The sequence below is a fragment of the Neodiprion fabricii genome, chromosome 3 (genome assembly GCF_021155785.1).
Source record: "Neodiprion fabricii isolate iyNeoFabr1 chromosome 3, iyNeoFabr1.1, whole genome shotgun sequence".
Classification (NCBI taxonomy): domain Eukaryota; kingdom Metazoa; phylum Arthropoda; class Insecta; order Hymenoptera; family Diprionidae; genus Neodiprion; species Neodiprion fabricii.
Genome location: NC_060241.1, coordinates 39,876,224 through 39,899,933, shown reverse-complemented (window position 1 = coordinate 39,899,933; position 23,710 = coordinate 39,876,224). Strand labels below are relative to the sequence as shown.

The 23,710-nt window shown below is 36.5% G+C and overlaps 3 protein-coding genes across 9 annotated transcripts; 2 read left to right on the top strand and 1 right to left on the bottom strand.

Annotated features, from left to right (window-relative positions):
* Window positions 1–135: 135 nt before the first annotated feature.
* Window positions 136–14,549, bottom strand: LOC124178524 (embryonic polarity protein dorsal-like). 4 transcript variants are annotated; one of them, XM_046561948.1, is made up of 12 exons: window positions 14,225–14,542; window positions 11,897–11,983; window positions 11,087–11,352; window positions 10,752–10,995; window positions 10,450–10,593; window positions 10,157–10,347; window positions 9,890–10,028; window positions 6,168–6,251; window positions 3,566–3,737; window positions 3,178–3,404; window positions 2,361–2,545; window positions 136–1,885 (listed from the first exon to the last, which is right to left on the bottom strand). In XM_046561948.1, exons 2-12 carry the CDS (start codon window positions 11,946–11,948, stop codon window positions 1,724–1,726), a joined length of 1,866 nt encoding a protein of 621 aa, XP_046417904.1. In that variant the 5' UTR covers window positions 11,949–11,983; window positions 14,225–14,542; the 3' UTR covers window positions 136–1,723. The 4 variants fall into 4 exon arrangements, 3 of the variants coding, with proteins under 3 accessions (XP_046417904.1, XP_046417905.1, XP_046417903.1); XM_046561949.1 differs by lacking the exon at window positions 6,168–6,251; XR_006869829.1 differs by lacking the exons at window positions 136–1,885; window positions 2,361–2,545; window positions 3,178–3,404 and having other exon boundaries at window positions 3,673–3,737; window positions 6,168–10,028; window positions 14,225–14,549.
* Window positions 14,550–15,181: 632 nt separating this feature from the next.
* On the top strand, window positions 15,182–18,213 carry LOC124178333. The gene is made up of 7 exons (XM_046561573.1): window positions 15,182–15,516; window positions 15,734–16,157; window positions 16,243–16,434; window positions 16,565–16,707; window positions 16,770–16,934; window positions 17,316–17,478; window positions 17,674–18,213. Exons 1-6 carry the CDS (start codon window positions 15,182–15,184, stop codon window positions 17,476–17,478), a joined length of 1,422 nt encoding a protein of 473 aa, XP_046417529.1. The 3' UTR covers window positions 17,674–18,213.
* A 1,087-nt stretch (window positions 18,214–19,300) lies between these two features.
* LOC124178526 (UDP-glucose 4-epimerase) lies at window positions 19,301–23,579 on the top strand. 4 transcript variants are annotated; one of them, XM_046561953.1, is made up of 7 exons: window positions 19,301–19,791; window positions 20,783–20,958; window positions 21,277–21,395; window positions 21,470–21,760; window positions 21,875–22,055; window positions 22,225–22,500; window positions 22,576–23,579. In XM_046561953.1, the coding sequence occupies exons 2-7, from the start codon at window positions 20,829–20,831 to the stop codon at window positions 22,671–22,673; spliced, it is 1,095 nt and encodes a 364-aa protein (XP_046417909.1). In that variant the 5' UTR covers window positions 19,301–19,791; window positions 20,783–20,828; the 3' UTR covers window positions 22,674–23,579. The 4 variants fall into 4 exon arrangements, with proteins under 4 accessions (XP_046417909.1, XP_046417910.1, XP_046417911.1 ...); XM_046561954.1 differs by having other exon boundaries at window positions 20,774–20,958; XM_046561955.1 differs by lacking the exon at window positions 19,301–19,791 and adding an exon at window positions 19,798–19,940 and having other exon boundaries at window positions 20,774–20,958.
* Window positions 23,580–23,710: the final 131 nt, after the last annotated feature.

Sequence of the window (23,710 nt, the reverse complement as noted above, 5' to 3'; positions counted from 1 at the left end):
TTAGTGATCAGCTTCATCTCTAAAACCTCCTGCACTTATAGGAACGACAATTACCCACCTAAATTTAAATGAGATTTCCAGTAAGTTGGAGGCTCAAATGTACTGACTCTGGAACAAAAGGACCAACGGATTTTGTATTTTGTAAATATTTTATTGATAGTGCATATTTGCTGCTAGTGACATGGTAATATACAGTTTATTGAGCAGGAGAATAAGATCTAAGGAACCTGCAATAGGTAGATAACATAAATTTTTCTCTATGAATCGTCGGGAAAGTATGGGGTTTAAGTTTGTTTTACAATGACAACAACAACAACAACAATAATAATAATAATAGTAATAATAATAGTGTACGTTTTAATATAAATTTATATATTTATGTATAATTTTAACAGTGAAAAAAAATTTATTTACATAAATTCATCCTTTCTCACCCACTCTAACAATAAGTGAGTCTCATCTCATTCAAACATTTACACATACGCAACACCACACGTGCGTACTTTCCAAATACATCGTTGAAATCGCGAAAAAAATGTAAATTTGAAATTGACGGGTAGTCTGTTCGTATAATTAAAATTTATCAGTAAAATTAAAATTGAATGTCAGTTTTACTATCGCCTACTAAATTAGGGTCGTAGTCTTTTGAGGGACTTAGTACGTATACCTATGCATACGTATGTACAATGCATATACATATGATTAAGGTACATGCTACTACAAAATAAAGTTTTAAAAAGTTTCAACAAGTCTTGAACAGCGATTTTGTTAAAAGCAACATACAATACATATATTGTATAAAAATTGTGCGAAATTTGTTGGACTGTTCAAAAATGAAAATAATGAAACACAATATATTCGACAAAATACTTTTTTCCGGAGAGTTTGTGGCACTATTTATCGATCTGATCTTATAAACATGTCGGATGTAAGTCTATGCTAATATTTTTTTGTTCATTTTCCGTATTAGAGTATTAATATCACAAAAATGTATTCATATGCAACGAATGGTGTATGAAAAAAAATTGTAACGATAAAAAAAAAAAACAAATGTCGGTAGAAACTAATTCACTCGTTGCAAAGACGTCAATTAGAAATACAGTGATCAGCTCTGTTCATGCACGACGATAAAACTTGACAACTGACTCTCAGATCAACATTCATCTTGTTGATTCATATATGTACACGAAAATTGAGTCTTTATAAGGTGAAGATGGCGTTAGAGACGCTCATTTTATTGCACGTGCCTATAAGTTGTTGTCAATTTTTCGGGTTTTTTCGGCGTATCGACTGACAAGAATCATGAAAATTGATAAGATTCCAGGCACTCCTAGTACTACAATAATTATATGGTATCTAGTTATTATATTATTGGATTTTCATATTTTCACCTATGCTCCACTTTTGTGCAAAGGTCTCATAAATCTTCAAAAAAGATTGAAGAAATATATCAAAAAATCATCGAGTTAACAACAATACTTAGTACCCGATTAGTACAACCCATGTGTTTAAATCATGAATCCGATGAAAATTAATCTTACATAATTCATTTTTATGTAAATGTTCATCATGCTGCATCAGATGGTAACAGCACGCGCACTTTCGAAAAATACACTTTGTTTTGAGAAGGGTGCAAAGCTACCCTGGAAATTCCACAGAGTGATGTAGTCTGTTACACATTGTATATTTATGCGTTTGACTAGCATTTCACATGCCTGCATGGTTATCCGTTATTATCTCTGGTAGGATTGAATATTTCATTGAGCTGGCGGATGCCTTGCATTGTCGTAGCTGTAGTCAACCTTTCAAAGCTGTTCATCACACTGTTTTCGTTTCCATCGTTGTAGGTGGCTGTCTCAGTTTCTACCATCCGTTCATTCGCGACCTTTGTAATTAGATACATTGTCACTGGTTATCATTACTATGAAATAATTTATTATTTCCCAATCTCTTATTTGGGATAGTGATTTTATGGCTGGATTTTGGATAACTGCGGAGTTTAGTACGTTTTATTCAAATTCTGTACACGGATAGTGGGCTTCAATTAAATGCGCATGACATTACACTCTTCCTTTGCGAAGAAGCTACGAGTTCAAAGTATACACCCGGCTTCTGGGTGCCAATTAATAGCATGCAATAACTAAAAAATGTATTTTGCATCTTAATATGAGCAATTACTATTTTAATTAAAAGCATTCCTTTTATAAAAACTTCTAGTATTAATGAACGCGCCTTTAAAGAAGTATAATAGATATAGGAGATAAAAAAGAAAGTGAATTCTCATCAAGTTCTGATTTAGAATATGCCGAACACAAGATACACGTAATACATTGCTGAGTAAAATCCTTGTAAATAATTACCTGAGAGTCCCAGTTATGAGGTAGCGGAAGGTTACTTGATAGATTTTGTGCTAAATTGACAGAGAAAAGGTTGTCCAGGTCAGAAAGCTCGCTCCATACAGGAGGGGCAGACTGTTGGCTATCCATGTTTGATATATTGCTCGCCTCCATTCCTTCTCTGATATTCTCCACTGGATTTTGAATTCCTGTCGGTTTAAGTCTTTGATTAAGTATTTTCATGAATTATCCAAAACTAAGACTATAAAATTGCTGTATTGATACAGTATATAAAAAGGATTGGTATGCTTTTTAGAACCTGAAATTTTACTGACTTTTACAGGCATTGTAGCTGAAACATACGAGTTTTCTCCTGATGATCGCTTAATAACGATATATTTAAAAAAAATTACTGTACTCCTAATATTGTCCAACAAATGATTTGTTTAAATCTATTTAATAACGACAGGCTGTAATTTTCATAAAATAAAAAAGAAAGTGTTGGTAAGAATTAATATTATATTTTTTTAGAATTAACATAATAATTACAGCTCTGTGCATGCCGAGCTATAAAATCCTGCTCATTTCTTTTAAATTGATGAAATTCCAGTCTCATTTACGAAATTTCGTGACGTTTCCATGTTTGTACGACATTTTTTGACTTTGTCTCGTTTTCCAGGTTTTCCCTATTCGTACGAGCCCAGGTTAATATCGTAAAAACCGATTATTCGCTTTATAATTCATACAGGATTTAAGAAGACTATTGTCTACTATTATCGTCACTGTATTACGAGACAACGTCTCAAGGATATTATTCATAAGATTGAATTTGCGTGCTCACCAGAAATACCAGGCTGGGGAAAATTTGATCCAGGGTGTTCCGTATTCATTTGGTCTACCTTATCCTGCGGGTGATGCATGTACAACTGCTGGAACATAGGTGGTTCGCCATATGGCTGTTGTTGCAGCTGCTGGTGAATATGCGGAAGTTGAATGTTGTAGCCAGTGGCTCCAGTTGTCTGTGGGTAAATCATCGGCGATGGAGTGCGGCCTGGTGATATGGGTTGCCTGTGGAATACTTAAAGCATTAAATAGGGTAATTTCGGATATTTATGTCAGAACCTCACTCAAGAACTCAAAACAATTTCTAGTCATTCAGCAAGCGAGCAACGAATGCAAGCTCAAATCGATGCTAGTAAATTTGGTAAAAATCGTGAAGGAATGATCACCTGTAGGTCAGCATTGAAGTAGAAGGTTGTAGCAAAGGTGTTCTGTCGTCCTTGGGATATGGGTGTTTGGAAGTCCCAGATTCTACTGGAAATGGTGAAAGACCATGATCGGCTGGTTCAATTTTTATTTTATTCAAACCACAGCCTACAGCCTGGTACTGTACGGCACCATCTGTAAATATTCCGCAGTACTATCAGAATTAGTATAGAAATCCTAGAACAACAGCATTAAGAGCAAGCCTTACGTAAGCCATCGTTTTGTAAGCACTGAAAATGTGGCAAAACTTATTCATTAAATTTTATCCAAAATTTAATCAAAACTGCGATCAATGAGTTACATTTCGTTAAAAAGAGATGGGTAATGCGATGTGGAATGAAAAATATGGATATATAAGTATAATCGAAAACAGAATTTGTTAGTACTAATATTACAACGGAATAGTTTGGAAGGCTAGGGTGATAGTTAGGTGAAGCGTTATAATATTTGCATGCTAAAGTACCACACACAAACACTCAGAGCATTATCAGATATAAAAACACTGACAAATAACATTTCAATAAATAATCGGCAAAGAAAATGAGAGTAACTAAATTCGTCACTGCTAATCAGGGATACATGCTAAATATTTGTTTTGACGAATCACACAAACTCCAAAAACAAAAATTAAAATACAAGGAACTATTTTGTTACGACGTAAAAACCAAATGCTAGAAATATATTTATCATGTTGAGGTCGTACCTGATTGTTTTTAATTTAACAGGAGCAGTGTGTTTGATCTGAAATGTGTGACCTGGGTGTAGGCGCAAAACAGTGATTTCGTTGGCTCAGCAAATAATAATATATTCTATAATTATTCGATACAGATAATAAATATATACTTTTTTTTTTCAATTTTTCTGTGCTTTTCTTTTCGTTTTGTCAGAAAGCTTTCGTTTGTAAAAATTTTTCGTACAAATATTGCACAACATTATTTCATTCATAACGTATTTAATATAGTTTAAAAGCACATTGTTATTTAAAAACTTTTCAAATATCGAGACACCGGTCACCTACCACGACGATTATCAATGAACCACGAAAAAGTATTATCGATCTTTCGGATTGTTAAGAACTGCAAAAAATTTAATTTTCATATTCAAATTTTTATTTCGGTGTGGATAGACGTGCACACTAACTGCAATTATTGTGAAATCTTTAGTAAGTAGATGCCGGTTGCTCTCAAGTTGAAAAGATACAAATACCTATTAATATATTCATATAAAATGCATTCTTAAAAAAGTACAAAATACAGGATCACCATGAGAAAATATGTGTGACATTTTTATATTGACTACATGAATACATCTTATTTGTTAATATGTCCCCCTCTTCCGACTATTAAAGCTTACTTGAACAGATTAAAGTTATTGAAGATTTCTCATAACGATATAGAAGAGAGCAGAAGTATTAGTCCAAAGAAATTAATGTTTCACCAGAATTGTTGAAGTTCTTATACCTATGCACAGGTAGTAGTGGAAGAAGAAATAGTAAATTGTTTTCATTGAATGAAAAGATCGAAACTGTAGAATGAAAATAAGGGAGATTCTTGTAACCAATTCTGAAGAGCATTTATGTGTTCACGTAAACTTTTAGAGTGCAAAATGGGTAGGATTTGTTCGACGATTTAGTTATTTGTTATACATATACGTATATGATAATATACGAAAATGGTAGAAGAAAAATTGTCTGAAACTATTAGTGATTTAGAAATATTTTTTACTCCCAAAGATAGTCTGAAAAACCATTATTCATAGTATCATATACAAAGCTGCCCAATAGTACGCTATATAGAAAGAAACAAGTAGGATTTATATTACAGTTCTTAATCAAGAAACAGAGTGCAATTATTGAGCTTTGAAAGCAGACTGGATACGAGTAATATTTTTTCACTTCGAAAGCACTTCTTTCAAACCTTTCAAGCAATTTGATATTACATATATTATATCAAGGAGATTTACACGTACACAGATTAATTCATGGCAATCGGTATAGCTTGAACAGACACTGATTTCTATCGCTCGATATCCATTCTGCTCAACGAAATTCATTGATATATTCACAAGCGGCCTAGCAATAGAAATGGTTCATAGGTTGAATACAGGCCTCAAAGTTGTGACTTTCTATCAAGTCAATGTGAAAAATGACCACATCACAAGACCGCTTCTGAATCGGTGATATTCACTGACAAACTGTGAGATATATCACCGGCACTCTCGTACTTTAAATGTATACAAAATATTGATAAAGAATAACTTTAGTGGAGTAGGAAATCATTAATAAGAGGCAAAGGATCTGTGTGATTGAACAATTAGCTGAAAAAATAGACAGCTCTTTACAAGATACAATATATCGCAGAATTAAATTTGAAGTATTCTGGCGATAAGGTAAAATTGACTGCTTTTGAATGAAAAAATATACGTTTTAGGCCAAAAGATACAGAATCCTGTGACTCTTTTACTGTGGTATGTATAATTGGCTTTCACTTAGAATGATACCAGCACCATTTAGCTCAAGGCACCCAGGCAATAGCAAAAAGTGATTAATTATTTGCTTATACTCACGTCTTTCGGCTTCTGCCTGAAAATGCCTCAACAGATTGACGTTGGATTCGTTAGTATATTTTCTTTTTCGTTTCAATGTGGTATCTACAAATGATTCACACGTTAGAAAACACTATTCTGAGGTGTAAAAGACACTTTGATTCGCATTAAAAGCATCAAAAATCGCCCAACAAATCAATATTATTCTTCAATATGAAAGCTGTTACCGCCTCGCAGAAGTGTCATGTATTACTTAATATTGCACGCCACATGATATATTAATAATAATATTCGGTATAAAAGAAGGCCACACAGTTCAAAGTTTAAAGGTAACGTTGCTTATTTCCAGTTTTTGGGGGCCTACAACAATACTCAGTACCTAGCACCTTGCACCCTGTTCTGTTCCAAATAGACTTTTAAAAATATCGCTTTTCGCCTGATGTAGGGCATCGAAGATGTCTAAAATAATTTTTACTTTGAAACGTTTTTCCATCTTGTTTTTTTCTCTTTCTCTTTTTATCAATAATACTGCTTCTCATTCTGTGCTATTAGTCATTTGAATAGAGAACAAGATTAGGATGTTAATATGAAACAACCATAATGTGGTTTAAAATTGTTTGCAGCGCTAGCACAAATAATTTTAGATAAACTATCACTTAAATTTTATTTGCTGATAGCAACCAAATATAACGTTTCTCCGCTCTGCGAATTAATAGAAAACAATATATATTTGACAGTTAAATATTTCTCATGGTAACAAAGGAATTTATCTCAAAATATCCTCACCCAGTCCAAATATTTTGCTTACTTTCTTGTTGTACAAATAACGATCTGCTTTATACCGACAGAATAAATCCAAACATTTTTGTAGACCTGCTTTGTCAGAATATTATAAATTTATTTATTATTTTACGCAAAAATAGCACCAAGGAAACCGAAGGCGGAGCAATATTCAATTCGTTTGAAAAATCTAAACCTAAACTTAAACATTGCAGTTGCTGCATACTGTTTATCAACAGTAATAAATCGCTATTTCCTGTATGTACTAGATATTAAATGAAGTCAGTATGTATACTTATACATAATTCGCATAAAATCCTTAAAATGTTTCAATAATCAATTTTGAACAGTAAAAACAGAGAATGAATTTTTACAATTCGTTTGCATTATAAAAGGAAAGTGCTGATGAACCATTATATTTCTACCAACACAACGACAGTTGACTAATAATTAATAGTACCATATATTGACTAGATCATTGCAGAATAGAAAATGAATTCTACTGGCAAAGAACTAAAAAAAAAAAAAGCGTAAACTAACAGAACTGTTTATTTAAAAACGGTCGATAGTTATCGATTTCGGTTGATCAGACTCTAATCGTTTTCTAATCCAGCTGAAATCTCATTTATGGGGCAAAGTCAATGAATGCATATATTATTTCTAATACTAATCGAGATATTATTAAAATAATCACATTTTGCAGCGACTTGCGAAGCACCAAATTTTTCCGGTACTCAAATTTCTCTCAAATTCCGATGTAAAAATGGATAAATCGGCCCATATAAGTTAGGATTTGACTACTGACAAAAATCTAATTATTGCTTGATTTTTGCATATTTTAAAGTTTGCACAATTTAATTTAAGGGATTTTTTGTAAAAACACCTAGCAACAATAACAATTGTTGACAAACATTTGATTTACGACCAATGAACCATTAAAGGTATGTTTAGTATGGAAAGAATCATCAAAGTTTCTACGAAAAATGCAATTGAAAAACTTATTTGACATGACGTATCTTATATTAACGTTCATACATAAAGTCAGTTTAATCTGCTCTGTAATAGTAATATCTGAAAATGACTTGGGAATAAGAATAGATTGCACATTATGCAATTGCAGTGCATATTGGACTGTGACAATAAATAATACACTGCATTCACACACTTTTTGAGTAAAATTAGCCACGCAACCATTAATCATTGTTAGGATCCACCAAACATTGAATGATGTTTGTCAATTCTTGAAGGATTATTGGCTTTGTTTCTCACCATGGGCTCTAAAAATGGACGTCGAATCTGACTTTGTAAGAGCGTGTATATCGAAGTTATTAAATATTTCTTAGATGCTCAACAATCAGGAAACACATTGGGTAGTGTAATTGCTTCTTGACCATGCATAACTAACTCAATCGCTCAACGAATTACGACAATGTACTAAATGATGTTTTAGGAATCAATTTTGTCTGACAGTATTTTTCCCCCCTCCACAGGGCTGTAATAAAACGACATTTCATCAAATTCAGAAGCAGTGGCATGAGGAGCCATAGTTGTGTACAGAGCGTAGTGTTCGGCTTCTGTAAGCTCGATCCCGTAAGGCGGGGACTCGTCACCATCCAGTCTAAGTGATTTGACACTAGTTACGCTAGTCATGCTTGGTCGTGGAAGACTGGATGAAGATAAATTGTTGAGGCTGTCTTTGTATAAAGTGGAAGCGCTGCTGCCTATGATCAAATTTGATTGACTGCCTGCTTCAGGTGTAGCTTCCGTAGTCACGGTTTCAGACTTATCTTTTTTAGCCTTTTTGGCAAAAAGTTTTGAAAACAATCCAGGCTTGGACTGTTTTGTCAGAGTGCTAGGCGGTGAGGGTAAATTTTTATGAGGTGCTTTAGGGCTGGAGCTGGATTCGTTGAGAGTATGGGTTGACGAGGGACGTGGCAAGGTAGGGACAACAGGTAAAACAGGCATCGATGGAGTTTTACGAATTCTTTTGGGTGGGAGCGGAGGAAGTCTCTCGTCCATGTCTCTTGACACATCTCTCTTTGGGGCGAGAGGTGGCGGGGATATAGATATGATAGGGCTTTGCGCAGGTAAAGCAACATCTTCATATTTTCGATCCACGGTAACGCTCGGGGGATTTAGTAACTGAATCGGATTTTTCATTGCCATTTGAAGACTGGTATAGGTTTGATTATCGTAAACATCTACATCCATTGGCTGATCCCCAAGGTTTTGTTCAAGGGCATCGTTCAACAACTTCACCTGATTGTCAGCATAGATTTGATCACTTTCGGCCACTGCAGAGAGAAGCAGCTCGTTTAAGGACTCACTACCTTCCTCTCCATTCCCTACATTATCGTTAACATTCTCATTCAATTTTTCTTCTCGAGTTTTGTCCACCCATTTACCAACCTCTGTGTAATCAAACCAGTCGGACTTGCCATCTTTGGAGAGACTAGCTACATCCGATACTTCAGCATTTTTGCCAGTTACGGAGTTTTTTTGCAAAGCTTCGAACCCTATTTCGTCACATCTGGTCAGTTGGCCAAAATCTAGCTCGTTATTTTTAACTACACGCTCACCATTCAGCACAGAGTTACTACAATTATTATTGTGTACAGTATCTGTAGCAAATTTTGTTTCAGTTACATTATTACTATCGGTAATACAGTTGGTCACGGAGTGGCAACCTGATTTTTCATCGTAATTAAGTGAGTCGGCTTTATTACGCGACTCCTGATTACTTTTGACTTTGTAAAGATCGTTTAGAGCTCTCAGAGCGGCAAGTTTATCGTGCGATTTTTCAAACTCAAGATTATTGTTGTTGAACTCATCGATTGTTCGTGATATTTTAGGGCTAGCGTTTGAAAGCAGTGCAGCCTCGGTGGCTAAAATTTTGTCAAAAGTATTGTAATCGGCCTTCTTCTTCGCAAAGGCCTTGCGCAATAACCAGAATGCAGGCCTACCTGAATCCAGAGGGAGGAATTCAAATGCAAGTGGTTCACTCGTCGCACCGTCTGTAGGCCTGAGCAGTTGGATGAAGACTTTCACAGGATGATCCACTTCGAGAGTTCGATATCGCGGAGTTCTGAATGTTATCGCTACCTGTTTCAATAAAATGAAGACTCACCATGTAATTCTAACATGCAAAGAATTCATTTCATTCACTTGAATAGATTTGAAACCCGATTTCTAAAATAAGCAAAAATATGGAACATGGTGATTAACGATACCTGTTTGTGAACGTTCATAGGTTGGAAGTCAGCAAAACCTTCCCAAAGTACTTGTCCATCACGCTCTTCGAAAAACCTAACTTTAATATCTTCTTTGGCAACCTTTTCACATAATAGAATAATTTCTTTGCCACCTGCTACTGTGCAACAGCAGTCACTCAATTTACAGATCACCAAATCTGACATTGCCTCTGTAACAATTTAATATTTGCAAATGTAATTTAAATGTCGCTTCTCATTATCTTAGTTAATAATGCATAAAATTTCATGTGAGTATAACAAAAAATTCTTACTTTTGTCATATATGGGATCTGAAACGACAGGCTGTAGAGCGACAGAAAATTTTCCCTTTTTCGTACTTTCCAAAAATACTTGAAAACAAAGCCTGACTGCATTCAAATCAATGCCAGTAGGCTGAGTTCTGTGCGCAAACCCCGCTGCAATAATAAAATTCATAACATTATTTGATTAGTATCTTCAGATAAAAACTATCTGATATAGCGAAAAACATGTCTGTCGCCTGGTGTGGGAAATTTCTTTGAAGTGTATCATGTTTGATTTACTAGGAATATTTACTTTAAATAGTATGACTTACTCCGAAAGGGGTCTACACGAATCTCTTCCCTCACTTTCAACGCCTCCTCAATGTCCTTCTTTTTGACACATTGAATGCCAAGATTAGAAAATGTCACCGTCATACTTTCAGGAGGAATTTCCAGAGTACAAATACCTTTGTCGCATGATTCTTTACCAACCAAATTATGCGGATGTGGCCTGTATGGCGGGTCTTTAGTAACACAGGATACTACGACGATTGCACGACCCGTATGACCTTCTACCTACATTAATGTAAAAGTCATGTTAGAGATGTACATTAGTGGCGATAGATAGATTGCTGTTTCAATGATTTAATGGCAGTTGAAATCTTACTTGAATTTTAGGAAAGGTCTTGTTTTCAGGTGTGCTATTCACCCCTGGTATACTACCAGCGGATCTGCCTTCGCATTCATATCGAAAACGAAGCGCTTTGCTCGCTGGTTGTTCAATGATATTTACGTAGGGCTGCCTACGGTTGCCTCCTGAACCGGCTGAGCCCATCCCCACATTCTCCACACCACCTCCAGAGTACATCATAAATGTGCTCTGTTCTTCTCCTTGACAGTCCACAAACCCAGGATCCGTTTGAATGACTTCAACTGAGTGCACGGAGAAGTAGAATGGTATAAATATGGTTTACGTAGGTTGTTCTATGGGATATATGGATTTAGAACAAGTATATTTGTGCTGAAAGACGAATTTCTCTGGTAAAATAACAACTTTTATCAATAAAAATTGTAGCGAGCAGTTATAGTCATTTTAATGCGGACATGGACCTCGGACATGTTTCGGTAAAATTCAACTCTGTGATCACTAGCTGTATTTCATGCTGCCTATTCTTTATTGAAAAATAATCAATATATAGCTAGTTGATTATGCTTCGCTTTTAGACTGAACTTTGCCAGTGTAGCATCAACGGAGCTGAGAGTAGATCTAGACTGAGTTGTAGTAATATCACTGTAATATCAAAACTATGTAGTAAGGAATAGTCCGGTTTGCCTAATAAACCTATATTGTATTCCCTGGCATGTAAATCTCATTATTACTTTTCAACTGTCTTTGAAATTTATATTCTCAATGCTAAGCAGATTTTTTTACTCTTATATGGTTTAACTTCAAAGAAAACAGCATATCTATACTCACTGACATCACTTATGTTTATATTTCCATCCGAAACTCCATGGGTCTGTTCCATACCTTTAGCTAGTTGATAGTCAGTTTTATTGGCATCTGAAACAAGAATAAATTGCGTCTTCATTAGCAACAAAAAATGTTTGGTTACAGATTGGAGGAAGCAAATTCATGGAATAAAAGTAGGAGGTAAAATTTTTCATGCGTGTCGTTCATTCCATGCAAGACAGATCAGTCACTTTACGGATGTTCCTTTAACTTTGTATGTCGATATTCCTTAGAAAATTACATTTTTGTACTAAACACGTTTCACAGGTAATTATGTAAGGATCGTCGAGTAATTTGCTATCAAATATTTCTATAATTTCATTGATAAATTCATTACTCTATCATCGATTGTGGTAGATGAAAATTTTTTCATTCAATAGATGTCGCAATAGATACAGATGTGTTAAAAAAATATAAAATATTGGACAAATTGTTTTTAATCTTTTGTTACCAATAATTTCTCAAAGGTTCTTCAAAAATTGCTTCGAATGGTCAAAATTTTGAAAAGAAAATTATGTATAGTCCCTAATGTGTGATGTATCGAGGGAAGAACAACTAGAAACATATTTAGAGTTCAAAGGCTTTATTCTTGCTGCTAATACTGAGCGCCGGGGTCGAACCTCACTCCTTATTTACCGCTCTTATATACTCTTATTACATATAATTGTACGCATATACTACAAGTGTAGTGCTGCATGTGAAACGATTTGAATGTTTTGCCACGTCTTTACAAAAAAATCTTTAAGTTTATGGTGTGTACAAAGTGGTATCGTTTAAACTCAAGGTAGAGTAGTGGCACCTCGACAAGACACTCCGCAAAATATGTCAGTCTTTTTTCGAATTTTTATTTACTACCCAGGCAATGTTTTAAAAAATGCCGAAGAATTAATTCTTCTTAACTGAACACTTTAAAAATTCAGTGTTTCCATACGATCTATTTTTATTTTCTTACACTGCAATTCTTTTGTCACCTGTGTTAAGAGAGAGAACAATTCTTCACGGACTTGGCCTTTATAAAGATACAGTAATGAAATATTTATCAAAACTTTCTACAAAGATATCCGAGAGGTGACGGATATGTCTCGTGCTGAATGTCCCAGACGTCTAGGCGCTTATGCCAAAAAGACGTTGAATTATAAATGGGCGATGTGTGGAGAAAGTATTGAACTGTTAAAGCGTGAACGCAATGTGAGATACTGTTTCAAAATTTAGCAGCTGTTGATGCAGAAATTACCATTTTTCTGTATTTTTTATATTTTTGTGAGATCGAAATGATTTTAAATGCCGATCACCATCGTTGTTTCATTGAAGAAGCAAGAATGAGAACGAGAGAAAATACATCTCATGTAGGTGTGTAATCATAGTTTGCTTTCCTGAACTCTGGAAATAACGCTGTAAGAGCGATGGAACAGATCGAGTTTGATTTACAAGGAAATCGATTATTACCATTATTGTTTAAGTATAATAAACAGAATCGAGGATCTTATCCTCCAACCACCAAAGAAGTCTAAATATATAATAAGAGTTACGAAATTTATAATGGAAATATTTATTTCTCGGTTCATTGAACCGATTCCGGTTTGAACCGAGGCCACGCTTCATGCTGGTAATAACAGCACCGTTTCTAGTAATCTATATTTTTGTGTCGGTCAAATTGTATGTGAAAGAAATTCTAATGCCTATGTTGTACGTAATATTACTACGAGAAATAAAACTGAATGAAATGGCGCTACTTTGTCCTACTTCAATGAAAATTTTACACTAGTGAGTTTTTATGATTTATATCAAGTCGAGCCAATCTATGCTACTAGCCTAAATCTAGAAAGAGTGTCTAACTTGGCAGCGTGGCTATGAGGAAAGAGTACGGCAGCTTGAGGTGAACTAGAGGAATGGTTTATCACACATCAGAGATAAACCAAGAAGGAAAAACAGAGCGAGGTAGAGAGATTAAGACAATGCGTGGCGGAGGTTGTCGCAGGACTTGGAGATGGAATGGAACGAGGTAAAGGATGACACTGCAATGGGGAGAAATTAGTAATTGAACAGCTGTTCGAAAATAATCTTCAAGTTAAAAAAAAAAAAAGAGAAACAGTTTTGGTTTATAAATTTTTTACGGATGAGAAACGGAGTTCTGGAATAGTGAAAAGATTGTCGAGGTGGTTCTGACTTGGTTACTGTATTCCGGGCGATTCCGGGAGTTTGGGAGGCGCAACGCTGATCGAATCATTATTTTTGGAGAGCCTAGGTCTCCCCAGCTATAATTAAACTATCGTAGGACAATGTGATACTCGCCTGTTCGAGGCCCATGTTATGGTACTGAGATCGACGGAGATGGTGCGCGACGAGGAAAGTTGTTCCGTACTGACTCCTGTCAAGGCCTTACCCGGGAACAACTGGTTTTATGTGTAAAATATTACCACTTGACAGAGCACGCTGCTCAGATATCACATTGCCACCTTATTTCAGGGTACTAACACCGTACCGAGTTTATCCGGAGGTAAACTTTCACGCTCGAGCACTCGACACCAACCCCCTTCGTCACAAATAGCGAAGGAAAATTATTTTTGGCAAAGATGACAACATTTTTCGGGGAAGCGAATCGAACTTCTCACCATTGGCTGAAACGTGTCACGTGACCATACTAACCTCGCGCAGCTTATGCTTCGATATACTGCGCGCCTCGTGACAAGCATGGCCGACTCGCGCCGTTTCATTCAAACGTTCGAATTTCTGTTCGACGCAATTTTCGTTTATTTTGTATGAAATAATACATCTTTCGTGTCATACGTATCAAAGTATTTGCCCGTCAAGTTTGCTACTCAGTTTCCTGAATTTTTTTTATGTTTATTCTTAAAAATGATCTTGAAAACTGTTATCTAAATGGAAAAATATACCACAATCACACGTTTAAAGTAGACTAACATTTTTTCACGATCCCGAATCTAGTTCGCTCTGCGATCGTAGCTAATTATATACTCCAGCGAACGGCTAAAGAGTTTGCAAATGATGGCAGGCTCGAAAAATTTCACATTCCGGAAATAGTAGCGAGGTAAGGAAACGTGTAGGTTCGAGATATGAAAGCGGGAATCATACCGAAACCAGTAAGAGTGTGAAAATATTTTCGGACGTATCTTTCATTTGTTAAGTAGTGAGTTGTTTTTATCCATCCCCTTGGCAAAATAATAAATAATAAACAATCAGCAACAGTTTTAGCAAATATAATTGTAACTGTCTTTGAAATTTGGTAAGATGCTGAGTCAATCGTCATGGGCGAATAATCGCCAAAGGTATGGTGGGTACTCGTTGAGAGGCCAAAGAAACATTCATTATCCCCCGCCTCCCTCATACGTAAGAGGCCCCCGACGGGGACCCGTTTCCAGACCGATTAGAAACCCCATTAATTCCTACCGCAACATCCCGGTGTCATTACAAGGCAACATTACCAAGAAGACTGCCGTCTTTAGCTCAAACAACTCAAAGACAGCATGCATCATACCGAATACCCCAAAGTCTTCTTGTGAGAAGAGCTTTTCTATGGTCGATCTGTCACCCACATCCATCAATCCGGACGTTCTTGACCTAAGGTAAAGAATGACCTGGTCAAAATGTTTATGAAATAATCGTCACAAGATTTGGAAGTTCAAGTGATCACGTTGAAAGTTTGACTCGGGCAATAATCTTTAAATCGAAATCCACAATGCCTGTATTGAAAAAAATTATTTCTGCGCGATGTTCATTATTTTCTAAATTTGAACATTCAAACGGCGCTATAAATTTATTGTGATTTTTTACTTTGGTCAGGTCTGGGAGTGCCACTTCTTTGCAGTCACGTCTGCAACGGAAAGTAGCTGAAACTGATTCGACAAGCTCTGAGGTACCATGCGTTGATGGGGCTGAAACTGGGAGTGAAAGAGGGATGGGATCATGGCCGGGAGATTTGGATGTCAACGGACTCTCGGCTCCACCGGATACGAACAAGGCAGCGGGTCTCGTCTGTCGCGCTTTGGTTGTAAACGCCTGGCGTCGTAGACGTGAGGAGAATTTGCAACTGCATGAAACGATTCGCCAGCTTAGCCAGCAGGTCGACCATCTTCACATCCAGATCGTCGTGCTGCGACGACTTTTGGATGCCGAAAATGGTCGTGTCGGAAGATTTATGGCTGAGATGCAGCGTGTTCGAGTCCAGTTTGATGACATTGCTCGCGACAGAGATTCTCTCAAAGCGGTATGTATGGATGTAATAATTGTTTAATGATTTAGAAACGATTACGGTTAATTATATACCGTGCGTCGGAACGACGATTATACAGGAGAAGGAAAGAGCGTTAGAAGAGGCTCAAAAGTTGCGGAATGCTGCCGAAGAAAAGTCCGTGGCCACGGAAAACCTACGGAACGAATTGTTCACGGTACAGGCACAGGTGATAGCTCTTGATGGACAGATATCTCGAGATCGCGAAAAGCTGCTCAAGCTCCGAGAGGATAAAAAAATTTTGCTTGATAAGGTACTTTATCGTGTAACTGGAATTATTTTCCAATTGACAATTAGTAATAGAAAAATGATGTTTGGCGTCAGATGTCCTCTTCTATTAATTAGAATACATTGTAGAAATAAAAAACGGGATTAATCATCAGGTAGCAAACAGCGAAGCTCTGGCTACGGAACGCCTTGCAAGAGCTGAAACTGCCGAGGCAGCAGCGGAAGATTTGCGGGGACGGTTAAATGGGCAAATGGCAATGCTTGCTTCCGCTCACGAGCAGCATCGGAAGGCTGCAAAGTAGCTGAAAAAAAAGAATTATATAGGGTTAAGTTTGTATTATAATTACGAAATCGTTTCAGAGAAGTCAAGGTGAAGACGAGCGAGATGGTAACAATGCAAAAGCAGTTGCAGGAGAGCCGAGAGGCTGGAAAAAGGCTGAGCTTGCGAGCAACTAATCTTGAGAATGAGCTCTCTAATCGCGACGACGTTTTACGGCGTCTCGAGTCCGCGTACAGTTCTCAGTTGTAAGTGTTCATCATACATTATCCCGTTGTCGCGGATATTGTTCAGCCGCAGAGAATCGAACGAATATCAAGGGGGTGTCCTGAATTAAACTGTCAAAAAAATGTTGTATTTTTTTTATTGCTTAAATCGATAGATAAACTATCTAAGAATATGTTCACAAAGTTACAGTTAATTCTAAATATTTCCAAGAATATAAAGCCGGAAGCAGACGAACGTCGAGCAGGTGTGCGAGCCCTCGCCACTCCGACTTTCTATTCAGAATTCTATACCTGAAAAAGGTTGATGGGTCGTTCAATACAACAGTTATAATCCACGGTTGTATCCAGCTGAGTCTTGGTATATTTACCCAGTCGTGATAAACCATTGTATACAAATTTCAGGTCAGAGTTGAGTGATTTGAGGGAGCGGCTGGCTCGCCAATCGCAGGAAAGAGGCTGGAGCAGCAGAGTTCTTCAAATTGCGGGAAGTGTTGTCCGAGCTCCGCGAGCAATTTTTCGTACTCTTTCATTCCTATCCAATACTGGCTCGTCTGTGACATCTTAAGTAATTCTGATACGAAATACAGATACCCAATTATTTCTATGACGGTATAATTTAAGGTGTCGAGAAAGAGTTTAAACGGGTCTAATTGTAAGTGAAGCTTGAATTCACTGTCAACTGCAGCAGGAAAAATTCTAGTCGATTATGCGTGATACATTAATATGCATAACTCTATAAATATTTGAATTTGTTTTTCAGATTATGTTACAGGTCTTTACGTTTTGCTTATGCGCTCTATTCCCGAAGGAGTTGTTTTTGCAATTTCCACGTAGAAATTCTCCAACTACCACCGAATCGATGATGACCGCAGTACAATATGCATATACTGCAGTCGACAGCCGTGATTGAAAGAATTACCGACGGTCAATTCGTGCGTCTGCAAAGTACAAGCGTTGCGAGAACCCATCCGAGATGTCTGGTTTGAAAATAAAAAAGAAAAACATCGATAATGAGAAAAATATAATAAATATTCGATCGATTAAAAGACTGGAAACCGCATGTAATGGACGAAAGGACTTCTCAGTTCCTCTTCACAGCTGGTTATTTATTTATTTATTCAATATACTTTTAATTTTATATACTCGATATACCTCCAAGATTGCTTGAATATATCACCATTATAGGTCTAGATACATTCTACACAGCTTTAACGAAATTCCGAATATGTGCGGTATTTATCCTGAATCATATATCGAATGAAATCATTTTATACAGACAAATAAAGCAGTTTTTTTTCTTGTATAACACGTGTTTGTACGTTCAGCTTTGTCAATCGCGTAATTTGTTCGCATTATTACACTCCTACGTAAACTACAGTCGAATGAATATTTATAATTGACGTTCGTAAATTATTATATAATTTAAACAGACAGCGACGCAATTTATTTTACGTGAATTTATCAGAAACGGATGTACACCATGTCACTGGATAGGAGGTTATCAAATTGTGATTGTTTCGTGGCCCTGGACCTGCAATCTTATCCGCTCTCATATTTCTGGCACACATATGTTAATCTTAGAACAAATGTATCTTTTATTCTACCTTCTAACGCAGGAGTGGGGTCATTAACGACCCCGCGCGTTCATGAGTCATTTCGTTATTTAATAAGGAAACGAATGTTGAAGTTCAAATCTAATTTCGTTGAAATTTGGTTAGTGAAAAATTCAACAAACTACCAAAAAGTGCTAAACACCAGCAATAACGACATTTTTAAACAAAATCTCGTATCTTTCTATGTAATAAACCGATTTTCAAATTTCAAGCGCGATTTTGAAGAGGATACATTAGACTAGTTGGAAAACATTACTATCCCTTCTTCCCGTTGAAAGAATATATCCATTTCGGGATACGAAAATGGAAAAAATGCGGAATACGGAAATACGAAAATAGTCAATAAGAACGTGACAAAAAGAAGTGTTTGTAGTGAAACTGAATTATGGTCACGGTCCGCAGGCGATAATGCCAATGCTTAGCTAAAGAGCGCAGTTTGAAAGCAGTTCATTATTTCTAGGGTGAATTAAGTATAGCAAAATACGTGCATGATTATACTTATACGAAAATGATGATAAGATTTACGGTTATTAATCGTTTCCAACTCAAGGAAACCATCTACGATCGAAGGTCTGCCACCGTTGTCTGATCGGTTACAATACATCTTGAATTTGAATAATCGAAAAAAATACTTTAAAACATACAAAGTTGTTTAATTTCTAAGAAAACAATTTCGTTACCCACTCTCCCGTAGAGTTTGAATGGCGAAATACCTTCGATATGTCGCGACGAACGAGGTATCGAGTTTCGTGAATCGAAACTTACGTACAAGACAAATTCTGACCAGTTCCAACATGGTACAGAAAAAGCTGTGTTTACATCGTTTACATAAAGGCGACGTTGCGACGAGTCCCTGCCGGGGGTTACGTTGATTATTCAACTTGAAATTGTGGAGCGGAGTCGCGCGATGTTTTGAATCTTCATCAGCCGCCAAAGGTAGACAATGACAAAAGACACGTTGTTCGGTAAGGAAAATCATTCTAGGACATAACCCATCCGACGCATCGCGGATGCCGATGCAATGGGTCAATCGACGCTACTGGAAGCGACTTTTCCGCAACCGTAACCATGGGCCTAAATTGTAACACTCTCCATTTCGCCTCCGCGCTGATAACGCGACTCTTTTTCACTCCGTCGCTCTTTGAGCGCACGTAGCGCAGTTTCGCGTGGTCGTCCAGCCGTCTTGCCACGAGGTCACATCGCGCTTTTCGCTTGACGGTTCTCTCGTCGTGGAACTAGTTGTCTTGGCACACGCACCGCATCAGGTATGTTTCCGGTCTTCTCTGTCACCGTAATCGATACTTGCGTACATCATTCCCGGAGCGGAATCTCAACAATGTGTACATTTTCTATGTTCTCAACTCCTTTTGAATCTATCTTTCGAAACGTGTTTTGACACGTCAAATGACAAAAAGTTTGTCAAAGTACAATGTCTTCACAATTTGTTGTCAATTAACATGAATTTACTCAATCCAGTTTTCTCTTACGGTTTTTCAATTGTTTCTTTGTTATATCTCTAATCGCAGTTATTTATTGAAGAGAGTATATAGCGCTGGTTGTGTATTTAAGATCCGCTGCCTACCTCAAGTCTTCCTTTATAACAATAGTTATGTAACGTTGTACTTGAAATACCTGCGGCACTGAGTTCTTGTTATCTTTATCGTTTCGTATTCATTACATTTTCCAGTCACGTATTGGTTATATTGAGCATGTTTTTTGCAGTGTCAGGCTATTCTGCATAATTGTATATCTATATTGAAGTTTCTAATAATATTTGGTATTATGGGATATTGAAAGAGGGTATTTTTGAAGTACTGTGTTGTCCGAGATAATTTGTTTAATTTCCCAATTAGGCAAATAAGTAGTATTTTGAATTACATTCATTCGTAAGTCAGAAACTATGAAACATTCTCTTTTTTACAGTTTAACGTTGTTAAAAGTGACAAAATGGTCTCTCACATAGAGTTTGTTAACATCTCAACTTATAGTGCAGATAAGAAAGGGAAAAATGTGATTCAATTTTCTGTTTGTAAGACGAATATCCAATGTTTCATTGATACTTCAGTCATATCTGCTAAACTGTCAGATATAAGAAAATAATCTAAAATTCAATAAGTAAGTTTTCTTTCACTTTTGTGTGCGATAATATTACAATATAATTTCATCTATGTACAAGACGGTATTTCAAAATCTAACCCGTAGTTTTAAGGTTTAATTTATTATATACTAGTACTAACACTTTACTAGCACAATTAGAGGGGTAAAATTAGGAAGTAAGAATCAACACGAAGAAACGGAAGATATGTCGAGGAAAGGGCAGACTATACTGGTGACGGGTGGTGCTGGGTACATTGGCGCATTCACGGTTTTGGAACTACTTAATGCCGACTTCGAGGTGGTGGTTATTGACAATCTTACTAATGCTTACCAAGGTAAGATGGGAATTAATCAATATCTGAAAGTTATTTCCAAGCATTACGGAAAGAATACTCTCAACGCATCCTCCTCAAAGTAGCCTTATCGTTTTATCATGAGTTTAATTTCTCAATTATCGCTTCACTCAGCTGACAAATTTTATCATCCAGTTCCTATCGATAACATATGATACAATCTACCCTATTTATCTTTGCCTTTGCAAGTGCCTGAACTTGTATATAGCCTTACGCAATATGTTTGAGCAGCTGAAGAGTTTGTAGATGGCTCATTTAGCACACCGCTATATTAATATATTTTTTCACTTCATTCTGCAGCTTCGGATAAAAAGAAACCAGAATGTCTTCTGAGGGTGGAGGAACTGACACAGAAGCACGTAGCATTTCATTCTGTAGACATAACAAACAGAAAGGAATTGACTAGCATATTTCAACAGGTGAGTATCGAGTTATTAGCCATATTATTTACCACGATGTTTATAACAAACTATGAAGTTATTTTATTTTCTAGTATAAATTTGACAATGTGATACATTTTGCCGCTTTGAAGGCCGTTGGCGAGTCTGTTGCCAAGCCGCTTGAGTATTATAGAGTCAATGTTAGCGGTACTATAGTATTACTCGAGGTAATGCGAGAACACGGAGTCTATCGAATGATTTATTCAAGCAGCGCCACTGTTTATGGTCTTCCTGATAAACTACCATTAACCGAAGACATGAAAACTGGGGATTGCACCAATCCGTATGGAAAGTCTAAGTTTATGGTGGAGGAAATACTGAAGGACCTATGCGTTTCGGACAAGGTATACTTTTATGCTTGGTAGAAGAAATATTCGAGAATCTTTTAGTAATCACTTCATATTCACCTGGAAAAATATTCTAGAACTAATCATTGAACACACACTGACTTCATCTAGGTTTGGTCCATCACATCCCTCAGATATTTTAACCCTGTGGGAGCTCATCCATCTGGAAATATTGGAGAGGATCCAAACGGCATACCGAACAACTTGATGCCCTACATCGCCCAAGTCGCTGTTGGAAAAAGAGAAAAGCTCTCAGTCTATGGAAGTGATTACAATACCCCTGACGGAACTGGTAATAATGAAGTCCGAGCCAGATAATGTCGTTCGATTTTTTCTACTTTTCTTCAACGGGGAATTTCTTCTTGTTCTCTTCTGTTGTGTGAAAAATTCTATAGTCGCTTGAATATTACCAGGCTTTATCTTTCTACAAGTGTGAGATCTGCAAAATTTTTCATTTACAGGGGTTCGCGATTACATTCATGTAATTGATCTGGCAGTTGGCCACTTGCAGGCGATTTCCCACCAGCATCCCTCCGGCTTCCAGGTTTATAATCTCGGCACTGGAAGAGGGTATTCTGTTCTGGAAGTAATCAGAGCGTTCAAAGATGCTTCTGGCAAAGACATACCCTATGATATTGTAGATCGTAGACCAGGCGATATTGCGACAAGTTATGCCGATGCAAGCCGTGCTAATGCAGAACTGGACTGGCACGCAACACGGAATATTGATGACATGTGTAAGTTAGACTAGACTTTTCTAAATTAAAACACTTTACTGAGTGTCTTTTGATAAAAAATGTCATTGATTACAGGCAAGGACACATGGAGATGGCAGCAGAAAAACCCGGATGGATATAAGAATGTGTCGTCCCCATTTTGCCCAGACGCCTGTTCTATAAAATCTAAATGAACAAATTAAATCTATAGATTAATAATTCCACCTAGACGGTGAACCTTCCATATTAGGTGAAATCGAAAATTGGATTGGATGATTTTACATCAGTTACATATATCTATGTGCCAGTGAACTGGTATGGATTTAGAATTTATTTATAATTAATAGGGCATAGAAAAGTGTATAAGTTGGGTATATCGTACTAAAATATAGCTTAAAATTACCAAAGACTAGACAGTGAGCTTAATAGTTTATCTAATTACGATTAAATCGATACGCACATTGTAATGTGTAATTTTAGAAGATGATAAATCAAAACTCAAACCCAGCTGACTTTACCGATAAAATTTTGAGCACCTCAGTAATGATACTGTGTACTTGTAAATTGGGAGGATTGAGGAGAAAAGATTCGACATTCAGAGTAGAACGATGACGTTTTTTTTTCTCGATATTGGTAAATTGTATCCTATACCTTCAACTTGAACAGAATTAACTCTGATATACCATAAAGCTTGAACATTGTTTCATGACCTAAGTGACTAAGTTTGCTGTACGAGATTGCCTTGTATTGTAGGTGCAATAGCGAATTCTACCAATTTCTGGGTTCTATATAATTTTTTTAAATTATTATTATTATTATTATTACTATTATTGTTGTTGTTGTTAATAGTTGTAAAATATCTGTTGAAATATATCATAAATTAGTCATTTTAAGAAGGCAACAATGAAAGATACACATGTGTTCAAGAACATTAGTTCATATCAAACAATTCCCAGTTCTGTGTGTATTTTATTTCTAAAGACATCAATTAAATTTATGAATTATAAGTTTATAATGTGCCATTATTGTTAAATAGTTGCAAAAGCTAGCAAGATATTGTGTACACTGAGAAGTTCGAATAAATTATTTGAGAAAATTCATCTGCTTCTGTCTCCCATGTTTCAAAATTTGCGATGGCTTTAGATCATGGAAACGTATTCAGACAACGGATGCAGTGAAAGGAAGGTATAAACAGTATTTTCAAAAGTTATGCAACTTACTCATGCTGCAT

Excerpts from the sequence above, each read along its gene's own strand:
- LOC124178524 (XM_046561947.1), bottom strand. The coding sequence starts at position 11,948 with ATGGAACAGACCCATGGAGTTTCGGATGGAAATATAAACATAAGTGAT. Across the intron at positions 10,594-10,751 it reads TCGTGTAGACCCCTTTCGGA|CGGGGTTTGCGCACAGAACT; the intron begins GTAAGTCATACT and ends TTATTATTGCAG. Across the intron at positions 10,029-10,156 it reads CTATGAACGTTCACAAACAG|GTAGCGATAACATTCAGAAC; the intron begins GTATCGTTAATC and ends TTATTGAAACAG.
- LOC124178333 (XM_046561573.1), top strand. The coding sequence starts at position 15,182 with ATGCTGAGTCAATCGTCATGGGCGAATAATCGCCAAAGGTATGGTGGG. Across the intron at positions 15,517-15,733 it reads CCGGACGTTCTTGACCTAAG|GTCTGGGAGTGCCACTTCTT; the intron begins GTAAAGAATGAC and ends TACTTTGGTCAG. Across the intron at positions 16,158-16,242 it reads ACAGAGATTCTCTCAAAGCG|GAGAAGGAAAGAGCGTTAGA; the intron begins GTATGTATGGAT and ends ACGATTATACAG.
- LOC124178526 (XM_046561953.1), top strand. The coding sequence starts at position 20,829 with ATGTCGAGGAAAGGGCAGACTATACTGGTGACGGGTGGTGCTGGGTAC. Across the intron at positions 22,056-22,224 it reads CAATACCCCTGACGGAACTG|GGGTTCGCGATTACATTCAT; the intron begins GTAATAATGAAG and ends TTTCATTTACAG. Across the intron at positions 22,501-22,575 it reads ACGGAATATTGATGACATGT|GCAAGGACACATGGAGATGG; the intron begins GTAAGTTAGACT and ends CATTGATTACAG.